Here is an 11,674-nt window from a genome sequence, read left to right as displayed (position 1 = left end):
TACTCAACAAATAGCTGATATCTTCACCAAAGGACTTTTCAGATCTAGTTTTGAGCTCTTTATAAGCAAGTTGGGCATGATAGATATCTACGCTCCAACTTGAGGGGGGGTGTCAGATTTCTAGGAAATAAATTAGGAAATTCAATTTTTGAAAATAAAATCTGAAACTAATATTTCAGATTTTAGTAGTTTCTGTTTCCTGTTTTCTAGCCTAGAGTTTTGCTGATTTGATTTGCTGATTTTGTGGGCTTCCTGATTTGGTGGCCTTCCTCTACTATTTATCTTGTAATTGTCTCTCTTGAAAAATAAGAAGAGTGAATATTTTTCTTCTTAAAAAAACCTTCACAATTAATTTTTTTTTTTGATAAGTAAAATGTATTAAAGAGCGTTCAAAAGGGGAACGCGTCCCAAACTATACAAAGACAAAACAAAAATCTATGAACTCAAAGAGCCCATGAAGTCAACAATTTCCTCAAGAGAGGAGTAATCTCTCCCCTGACCCCAACAAAAAAGGGTACATGAAGTTGCAATTATTGATATTCAAAAAATAATTAGTTCTCTCTCTCATAAACCTTACCTATGTAACTACTCGTATTTGAGATAATTTCAAATGCTTTCCATTATCCTCAAGAATGTTGAATATATATATATATATATGATAGTAGTGTAATATGATAAAATGCCTAGTGATTGATAGGTTTTTTGGATGGGTGCGGTGTATGATTTGTGTTAGTTTAATTGTCTATATGCCTGTGGCATTTGTGAATTGATCTCTATAATCATTTTTCAAGTGTAGCAATGTTTGGCTAGATAAGAGTGAGTTTTGATGTGTTAATTTGTGCAAATATGTGGAGGGAGTGAAAAAAAAATGTTTGTGTATGATGAGTCTATGACGTGACGTGTTCTATTTAGAGTTAAATGAAGAAAAACATGTGGTAAAAGTGATATAGAGGCTGTCATATTTTTCATAGAGAAATCTCTGATCAAGAACAAGATCCATTTTTTATCAGATCTAAGAGATTCCTTGATTCGGGCTGAAGATGTTATTTCGTACTGTGCAATTCTTTTTTTGTGGGATCATTTTCCCACGAGATCTTATTAACCAAAGAGATAAGACTTTGCACTATAGTTAGCTCAGCACCAATCAAGAATCCCCAAATGTTAGAGGTCTCGTTTAAAGTTTTCGCTTTAGCCTCCAATTGAAGAATTAATGGTATTGATATTGCTGCCAAAGTTGCTATGTGCTGGGATAAGAGTGAGTTTTGATGTGTTAATTTGTGCAAATATGTGGAGGGAGTGAAAAAAAAATGTTTGTGTATGATGAGTCTATGACGTGACGTGTTCTATTTAGAGTTAAATGAAGAAAAACATGTGGTAAAAGTGATATAGAGGCTGTCATATTTTTCATAGAGAAATCTCTGACCAAGAACAAGATCCATTTTTTATCATATCTAAGAGATTCCTTGATTCGGGCTGAAGATGTTATTTCGTACTGTGCAATTCTTTTTTTGTGGGATCATTTTCCCACGAGATCTTATTAACCAAAGAGATAAGACTTTGCACTATAGTTAGCTCAGCACCAATTAAGAATCCCCAAATGTTACAGGTCTCGTTTAAAGTTTTCGCTTTAGCCTCCAATTGAAGAATTAATGGTATTGATATTGCTGCCAAAGTTGCTATGTGCTGGGATTTTGTGCAGAAGAAGAATAAGATTTGGATTAAATGGATTCATGCTAAGTATTTTCAGAATGCCTCTTTTTGAGCTGTGTTGCCTATATCAAGCCGGCCCTGCATATAGCTTTCTAATCTTAAGTTGCCAAAAAATAGTTTTTCAAGCAGAATATTCAAGATATGAGTTTCTGCCAAACAAAGTAAGGATCTACCATTACTTTAGCCCTCTTAAGTTATGACTTGAAAAATAACTAATAACAATTTCATACTACTCAAAAGTTCTACAGGATGTCCAGCAAGATTAGTATCATTAAGGAAACAAGGAAATGAAAGAAAAAAATTAACCAATGAATAACTTACCACTATTTTCAAGGGTTACAGAAAAAGAACAAAAGGCAAACTGCTTGGAAGGCTTCATTTGGGTTCAACAACCAACATGAAAAGAAAAGGCTACACTGAAATCTTTTTAACAAAGAGCTTAAATAAATTTAAGTCAAAGTCATCTGCACATGCATACGCGAATCTTACTTATTCACACAAAAAAAAAAAAAAATTCTTACAGGCTAATTTAATGAAGTAATTTCCTAATTAATAAAAGAATTCATACATTATGTTTTGACAAAATAACCACAAGTTATGAGATATATATGTGTGTGTGTGTGTGTGTGTGTGTAAAGAAGTTGATGAACAAGACTTGCAAACTTGCCTGTTGAGAGGTCCGGCCTAGTATATTATCAGGCTGTGAATATACACCTTTCATCTCATTGAACACAACACCTGAAGTTGACTTCAAATAGTTTATAAAATTGAAAATAATAATAATAATAATAAAAGAAAGAAAAAAAAAAGTTATCTGATCAGGATGTGGTTGTATCAAATGATATAAAAATCTGGAGCAATGTGAAGAGAAAAGAAAAAGACACTGGACAAAGAAAGACAAATTTCCTACACAGCCACTCATAAAATAATTTAGAGGGTAGGTATATGGACAAAAAAAAAAATTGAAAAGGAAGATGGAGAGGAAGAGGCAGAAGAAAAGAAAAGAAAAATAAAAAGTTATCAGAAACAACCTTTGTATGTTATGTCCTCCGATGGGTTGTCTAGTTCATAATGCCAACCCTCTTGTTGGAAAGTCTGGTAGTCCTCTATACATTTAGGGAAGAAGACGGCATCCAGGTACACATCTACCAAGTTATAGAAATCCTGTTTGGAAATTAATGACCATGCATCAATTTGGAACAAGATACACGAGAGACCACATCTATATTTTCATTTCAGAAACTTCCAAAATTGCTTTAACCTTTGTATTTGTGGAAGCAACTGGATAGCAAGTCCTATCAGGATATGTGAATGCATTCAGAAAAGTGTGCAAGCTCCCTTTTAAGAGTTCAACAAATGGTTCTTTCAAGGGATACTTTCTTGACCCACACAATACGCTGTGTTCCAATATGTGAGGAATCCCAGTTGAATCTTGCCTGCATGAACAATTAGTGACAATGAAATGATAAGATATTGACCAACTGGGCCACTGGCACTTTCTTTTGTTAGAAACACAGAATTTTGAATGGGCTCAAGTTGAAATAGTGGCATAAAAAGATGCAGACTCCCTTAAAATCAGTAGAACACATAAAAAAATTTAGGATGTAAGTTTTGATAAACAGATCACCTCTTTCTTATTGTTTAACTCCTTGTTACTCCCCATATAATACTTTTTTTAGTAAGGTAGAAATAAATCTAGATACTAAAATAATCTTCTCATATTACAGCTTAAGAGAGCTCAGGTAACAGCAAAGAAGCACATTCCTCAATTACTGCCTAATTAGCTTGATAGTCAGTGGCCTAATTGTTGCAACAACCATCCCAATCGCCTGATTATGGTCTTTTGTTATTTCCTTTTAAAGGTTTAAACATTTTAGGACAACTAATGCTTACTAATGAGAGACATTTGTTGATTTTTTTTTTTTTGATAATTAATTTGTTGATTGTCGAACCTCTTCATAAAAAACCTGTCCAAAGCAGCTGTTATAGAGTTGATCAAACATAATTTTCATATTCCAAAGAGAGCATTAGAAATGTTTTTTTTCTTTGGTAAATAAAAAGAGCATTAGATTCCTAAAACTTGCACAAGTAGTTTGCAAGACACCACTGAATGTTGATCAATCTTTTGGTATTCCAAATATGATCATCTATAACCCATTTCAACTTAATTATTAGAATGTGACCATTTCAACCCTTGAGCAATATAGAATATGAGAATGAACTATTTTAGAAATATGATGAAGGCCATTATCCAATGCTTGTCTCACCTATTATTTCATCACGTACCATGCAATTTGAGGTTTTACCATGCACCATGTAATGATCCCCTTCTTTTAGAATATGACAATTTCAAATTTTTCGGAAGGCATATTCTCAATATCTCTATAGAAAGAAAAAACCAAATGGCATAAAATCAACAATCAATGTATCTCTTACCATTGAAAGAATTACATTTGAGACAAAGCACTAATTAAAAGAGTTGTTCTTCCCAACACTATATATGGATATAAATACAAATAAGAAGAGAAAGGTCAAATACCCATAGCATACTTACAAATTAGTTTATATACCAAGAAATTTTCTTGCCTACAGAGAGAAAAAGAATACTTACGGAGGAGTGCGAAAAACAATACCAAATACTTTATTCTCATCCTCGTTCGACACAGACATGACTTCAGTCCCAGTCTTCTTGTGTTTGAAAAGAACAGCTTTGGATTTACACTCTTCAATAAACTCTTCCGAGACTTTCTCAAACCCAAACCTCTCAGGCACTACATCATCATGACCCCCAGCCACATCTATAAACAACAAGAAACCCTAAATTACCCACAAATTTTGAATCAATCACTTGGATTCGATAAATATGCGAAAACACGATTACTTGCCTGGAGAGGGTTGCGCTGGGGAAGTGGCAATGGCTCTCGGGGAGAGAAGAGATAAGCTTCTCTTTGATTGAAATGGAATAGATGAGGCGGTTGAAATTCGTCTGAGATTGTTGCGATGAAGAGAGCGTCTATGGAGGTTTGGGATTAATTGTTGTTGTCTTCTGAGTGAAGAGCGAGAGACAGAGGAGATACGACGAGCGAGTCTGGGTGAAGAGCGAGAGAAGAGTAGTCTTGTGCAGTTGAGAGTAGAAGACGAGAGAGAGCGAAGGAGAACGGCTCTCTCCATGGAGAGAAGCGCTGGTGTAGAGAGAGAAAGTAAGAGGTAGTGAGAGAGAGGTTCAAGATGAGGAAATAGAGAGAGAGAGAGATGGGGGGCTTTGGATTGGAGTGAGGAGGGAAAGAAATATCAAGTAAAGGGATTTGGGGCCAAAAGATCCGTTGTGGTGGCTTGAGAAGTAAGTAAAACTTTTCTTGGGGCCCATAAAATTATATGGTTGACCTTTGGCCATATAGCAAGTCTTTTGTCCGTGGGTGTGCCCATAGGTATCAACAATGCGACTAAAAGTTTGGTTTTTGGGTTAGGACTGATTAAACTAAAGGCCATAGGTATTAATAATGGGCCTAAAAGTTTGGTTTTGGGGTTCAAGTTCAACTACCCATCATCCATTTTAATCACAATGTTTCTTTATCCAGACCGTCAGAAATAGGGTTTAGTTCTCACACACATCCAACAATTTAATTAGCCGGTTTTTATTTTATGACGTCATAATTGTTTTATAAAATTAGAAATTTTAGCAACATTGATCCTGTATTTATGCCTCAAAAAATCATTTACACACAATTCTCAAGTGTTTGTCAATGATTTGGGATCATCTCCTATATATATATATATATATATATATATATATATATATATATATATATATATATATATATTGTCAGTGTCTTTCTTATGCGTTTGAATTCTAAGAGAACAAAAAAGAAAACAAAAAAGAAAAAAAAATCACATACAAATAGATTACATATCAAATAACTTGTACACTCAATTCTTTATTTAAAAAGCGGAGGAATAAGAGTAGTGATGGAGCAATTGAATCTTATTCCTGAAATAATTACTGAAGCGTGATGTGGTTTGGTTACGACAGACTTTTTAAAGGTAAGACTCAAAGAATAAATTTCCTTTATAATTTTTCGCGTAAATTGAAGGAAAAAATAAAAGAATAAAAGCCTGCTCAATGATCGTGGATAGAGAAAGGCATTGATGTGAAAATATGGTGGTTAAATATACAAATCTAACATATATATAAAAGTTCTTACAAATTAAAAAAAATTAAATAAGAACATATTCTCACAACAACATCGATCCAGGATTCACACTCCCTCTAAGTTTTGTAACGAGTTTTCTTCTCCAATAGCTATTCAATTGGTACTTTCTTTCACAATTTTTGAAAGCAAAAATTAGGGCAAATTATGACACCGACATGGTGATGGTAGAATCAAAGAAATTAAGGTTTTTTATTTTATTTTATTTTATTATATAGTTTTGATAATTTTTTGTATAAATCTTTGTAGTCTATCAGATGGAATCCCAAGCCTACAAAAAGTCTAGAAAAAGTGAAAGCAAAAGTGATAGACTAACAAGATCTCGAAATTACTTAGAAATTTTTCTAAAAGGTGATGTCTTGATTTATAACTAAAAGATGGGTGTTCAAAGACGAATTTTTCTTTTTTTTTTAAAGTCTGACATGGCCAATCTACCTCACGATTCGGTGACTATTTTGGAGATATTTTTTGAGTATTCTATCATATTTTTCGAGTATTCTATCATTTTCTTTTTTTATTGGGGAGTATCCAATGACAAAGAGCGTTGATATCCCATATAGATGGGACCACAACACGAGTATGATATGGGTGTGTGCCTCCTGAGTACAAGCAATGAACTATTTAGTGAATTTTAAATCACCTATTATTCATCTAGCACTTTTTTTTTTTTTTTTTCCAAAATTAAAGAGCGTCTTATCTTTTTAAATATTGAATATAGGAATTTGGATACCACACAAATAACATTGTTATATTGAAGGTATTATAATTATGGGACAAGTGCAGAAAACATCCTTAAAGTATGCTTTGCATAGCACTTTTACCCCTATTTGAAAAAATGTGCAAAAAACACACCTAATTTTTTCACATTGTGCAAAAATACACCATCTAACATAAATTAGTGTTATAATACCCGTTTTGTCATTTTACTCCTTCTTAAAATGCCCAAGGGGGTATATATACTACTAATATCATAGTATATGAGTGTTATGTGCATATTACCTTATATATATATATATATATATATATATATATATATATATTTGAAACTTTTTTCTCTATACATATCTCTAAACATTTTTTTGAATAACCTAAGCCTTAGATACCTTAGGTTATCCAAAAATAATAATAATAATAATAATAATAAAAATAAATTAAGTGAAAGATTAAATTAAAAGAAAAACATAAATTATTATGACAACAATAGCCTCAGGCCATATGGCTTAAAAAATTCATTTTTAAATGGGTCAATACATAAAATATCCTTAAAGTATGATTACAGTGTATATCACACCTCTCATGTGTAAAAAATACTTATAAAGTTTTAATTTGGTGCAAATAGGTCCATCTGACAAATTTAAACTTTAAGTTGACTAAACTACCCTCATTGAACCATTTTATAAAATATATAAAAATAAATAATTTTATAAAATGACTGAAAATGACACTATTGGAAGATGCCCATCACGTGCAAAAAATACTTCTAAAGTTTCAAACTGGTGCAAATAGGTCCCTCTAACAAATTTAAACCATAAGTTAACTAAATTGCCCTTACTGAACAATTTTATAAATATATAAAAATAAATAATTTTACAAACAAATTGAAAATGACACTATTGGAGGACGTTGCAATGGACAAGTAAAGATAAAAATATAAATATAAAAGAAAATTAAGATATAAATAGAAAATAAAAAATGAAAATAAAGTGCAAACTAAAGAAAATAGATCTGCTTTAAACTCTGAAAATCAGTGCACACTAATATTGAGAAATTTTTCCTTTTTTTTATTTAACAGTGTTGATATAAAAAAAATATAATAATAATAATAAATAAATAAATAAATTAGTTGAAAAGAGTAAACTAAAATCTCAAAAAATTCAAATACTTGTTTTACAAATTCTCAAAGTTTAAAAAATATATATTTAGAAATATATATAGAGAAAAAAGTTTCAAATATATATATATAAGGCAATGTGCACATAACATCCCTATTCTATGAGATTAGTAACATATATATTCCATTGAACATTTTCGAAAGAGTAAAAGGACAAAACAAGTATTACAATACTAATTTATATCAAATGGAGTATTTTTATACAATGTAAAAAAATTAAAATATTTTTCACATATTTTAAATTAAAATACGCGCCAAATATACTTTAGGGGAGCCATTTTTAAATGGTTAACCGGTTCAAAACGACATCCGAAAAAAAAGTCTGAAATCGTTTTTGTCTCCTCTATTCTCTCACCTCCAGCAAAACACCCATATACAACCAACAAAATGCTATCTGAAATCGTTTCTCTCGCTGTTCTCTCACTCTAGTCTCCACAAAATCTCCATGAAATGTACAACAAAGCCCTAAATTTCAATGAAAAACCAAACGACCCTAGAATGAGACCCTAAGTAGATGAAGTGATAGAGAGATAGATAAGAGATCGATTCTCTTCACTCTCATCTTCTTCCAAAGAAGTCAGTGCTCGAAATCGCAATTGTAATTTTCGTTCTTTGAAGACAGAAATCAGAAGAAGCTGAACAGATTCTCTGCTGATTCGGATTTTTTCCTCTGTTCTTCGTCGTCGCCGGACAGTTCTGGTCCTGAAGCGGCCTATTCGTTTCTGAAACGGACGATTTTCATTGGGAATCGGTCGATTCACTGAGAACCAGCCGGTTCGATTGGCAACTTCCAATATATCTCAATTTCGAGACCGAACGGGCCGGTTCAGCGAACGACCGAGTCAAACTATACTCTCATTTTTAAAATACCAAAGAAAAATAATTGTATTGTTTTGGAAAATACAATTGGCTTTTCTTCTATTTCTGTTAATTACAATGGATTTATCCAAATAATTACTATTATCTACTTTAAATGGCGTAGATGTATTGGAGGGACAACCAACCAACGACAGCTGTTGATTCACTTTATTTGTAAGCACAGGTCACTCTTTTGCTATTATGGTAAATGAAAGTTGATATATTTGATCTAAATTAGGATATGGTCACACCTATTTAAATGGTGACATTGAGTCCATTCCCTCATATCCATTTCTCTGTGACACGATCTCTATTGAAGCTCAAACAAAAATGGGTTACAAAATGTCACCATTTTTATGTTTGTTCATCTTCTTTTCGGTGGCTTCAAGTGCAAGCAATTCAAGTTCAAACAATTCAAGTTCGAGCAATTCAGATACAAGCAATTTGAAACATTTTGTTTATAAACCTGCAAACAATTCAAGTCCGAACAAACCCCAACAATTTGCTGGTCCACCTTCAAGCAATTCAAAATCAAGCGATTCAAATTCAACCAATTTGAAACATTTTGTTTATAAACCTGCAAACAATTCAAGTCCAAACAAATCGAATCAATCTGCTGGTTCACCTCCAAGCAATTCAAGTTCAAACAATTCAGGAACAATCAAATTGCATAAATTTGATGCTACGCCTTTCCTTCCACTATTCCATGGCGGAGTTCTTCATATAGGAGGCTTCATGAATATATACAAGAACAACACCCTAGAGAGAATAAAGGAGGACCACAAGAATGTCCCTCCATCATTCGATTCCAGGACTGGTGTCACATCCAAAGACGTCGAAATTATACCAGAAAATGGAATAACCGGTAGGCTTTACATCCCCGTTCAAACCCCGGGAGAAAAATTCCCTCTGGTAGTTTACGTTCACGGTGGAGGTTTTGTCACTAAAAGCGCTGCTAGTCCGGAGTACCATAACTACGTAAACTTACTGGTGGCGAATGCTAGTGTCGTCGCGTTGTCCGTTAATTATAGGCAAGCACCGGAGCACCCTCTTCCGGTGGCTTACCAAGACACATGGTCTGCGCTTAAGTGGGTTGCTAAACACTCCAATGGAAGTGGCACTGAGGCATGGCTCAATGACTATGTTGACTTTAAGAGTGTGTACCTTGTTGGAGATGGTGCAGGTGGTAATATAGCACACAATGTGGCAATGTGGGCCGGGCAAGATTCGTTGGACGGTATGAAGCTTGCGGGTATGGTTCTATTCAGTCCATTGTTTTGGGGGAAAGATATAATTGGTGAGCATGAGCCCAAGGACTTCAAAAGGAGAACTAGTATGAAGATCTTGTGGTACGTGTCGACGGAGATGATTGTCGGGTTGGATGACCCGTGGTTAAACCCGATTAAGGATCCGAATTTGTCGAAACTCGGGGTCCCAAGGCTGCTGGTATGTATTTCTGAGAATGAAATGATGAGAGATAGGGGTGAGTATTACACCAAGGCATTGCGTACGAGTGGGTGGAAAGGAGAGATGGAGCTTCATGAGACTACAGCTGAGAGCCATGCGTACCAATTGACCGAACCTGATGGTGAAAGTGCTCGGGCCCTACTCACGAAAGTGTCTTCTTTCATAAACAAAGAACCCTGACCCTAGTCATTATATGTTCTTGCTTATCACCTCTAATGTTTTGGCTAGCTCCCTGAAGTCCTACGAAAAAACTGAGATCAAATCGTGTCTTCAAAATTTCTCAATCGTTATTCGATATTAGTAGGACCCGAACATTCAGTCTCCCCTTTGGAGAGGAGAGATTACACCATTGGGCAAAAGATCACTTGGTCTTTACGGTGTAATTTATGATTGTACCTGATAATTTTGTAATCTTTTTGAAGAAATGCCCTTAATTTTGAGTACCTGTATATCCAAACTTTATTGCTCTGCTCTTTGCACTTTGCACTTTCACTTTGCACTTTGCACTTTGCTCTAAGCCTCTTAACAATATTTGTGATAAGCGAGTGTTATTGAAAGTCATATGTTATCATAACATAGGTATACGTATTAGTCTAATCACATCGTTACATAATCTTTTTTTTTTTTATAAAAAATGTTGACACTAGTGGACTTGGGCTTCAAAGTGAAGCGTTATCATTGCCCTTTTATTCCTTGATCTTGTGTATAAGGTTCATGAAATGGTATTTACAGAACGAAAAAAAAAGGGTTCATGAAATGGAAATTATTTTAATAGACAATTAGAGTTTGAATAATGGGATGTTCATCAATGAGTCAATACGTAAGTCCACTTAATGGGATCTTGTTTAAACTTAAGTGGGCAATAGTCTTTGAATTCTATTTACGTAGTATGTACCTCCAAATGTAAGCAGAAACATAGAATAACAATAGTTAAATTATTTATTTATTTGATTAGACCTAGGCTAATAATTATCTATGTATTTAAGAGGATGCGTTCAATGTATCGTATATCTAACTCTTAATTTTGTGTGGAATTTAACTTAAGGTTCACATATGCCAAGAGATAAGAAGCATGGACATTCCATGAGAGGTGTCAGACATAAGATCAATACCGGCACATTGGGGATAGGATCGAACAATCAAACACGTGACAGTTACGGTTAGAGATGTTAACATTTTAAAAGGGGTTAATTACAACGACATCCCCTGAAGTTTGTCGTATTGACAGACATATATAAGTTTGCCCTTTTTTAAACAATGAGATCCCTTGAAATTTGATAAAGTTGACAAAACACCTCCTGACACCATCTAGCACACCTGACACATGAAAAATTGACCAATTTGCCCTTTGACTTGTTTGTGGACCTTTATTACTTTACAATTGAATTAATTGGACCAAACTACCCTTATTACCATTTGATAGGGAAAAAAAAGTGCATAACTGCCAAAACAGCTGATTTGGTACCAAAAATTCTAGCCATATTAACAGCCATAACTACCATATTGACAAGGTTAATTACAATGGAATTTGCTATATATA

General features: G+C 33.7%; 2 protein-coding genes across 2 annotated transcripts in view; one reads left to right on the top strand and one right to left on the bottom strand.

Annotated features, from left to right (window-relative positions):
• The window catches only part of LOC132294065 (presequence protease 1, chloroplastic/mitochondrial), a 27,911-nt gene extending 22,922 nt beyond the window's left edge, over positions 1-4,989 (bottom strand). Inside the window, exons 1-5 of the mRNA XM_059791787.1 lie at positions 4,596-4,989; positions 4,322-4,508; positions 2,972-3,146; positions 2,742-2,874; positions 2,378-2,448 (exon numbers count right to left, since the gene is read on the bottom strand). Of these exons, the coding sequence (XP_059647770.1) occupies positions 2,378-2,448; positions 2,742-2,874; positions 2,972-3,146; positions 4,322-4,508; positions 4,596-4,881 (852 nt within the window). The 5' untranslated portion in view covers positions 4,882-4,989. The remainder of the gene's footprint in view (positions 1-2,377; positions 2,449-2,741; positions 2,875-2,971; positions 3,147-4,321; positions 4,509-4,595) is intronic.
• Positions 4,990-8,997: 4,008 nt separating this feature from the next.
• LOC132295770 (probable carboxylesterase 7) lies at positions 8,998-10,314 on the top strand. Its single transcript, XM_059794058.1, has one exon. The coding sequence runs from the start codon at positions 8,998-9,000 to the stop codon at positions 10,312-10,314; it is 1,317 nt and encodes a 438-aa protein (XP_059650041.1).
• The last annotated feature ends 1,360 nt before the right edge of the window (positions 10,315-11,674 follow it).

Source organism: Cornus florida, unplaced genomic scaffold, assembly GCF_030987335.1.
Source record: "Cornus florida cultivar Cherokee Brave unplaced genomic scaffold, ASM3098733v1 CherokeeBrave_3.0.0_Hap2_Chr02, whole genome shotgun sequence".
Lineage (NCBI taxonomy): Eukaryota > Viridiplantae > Streptophyta > Magnoliopsida > Cornales > Cornaceae > Cornus > Cornus florida.
This window is presented reverse-complemented; position numbering and strand designations above follow the sequence as displayed.

Bases quoted from the DNA above. Each gene is read 5' to 3' on its own strand.
- LOC132295770 (XM_059794058.1), top strand. From the start codon at position 8,998: ATGGGTTACAAAATGTCACCATTTTTATGTTTGTTCATCTTCTTTTCG.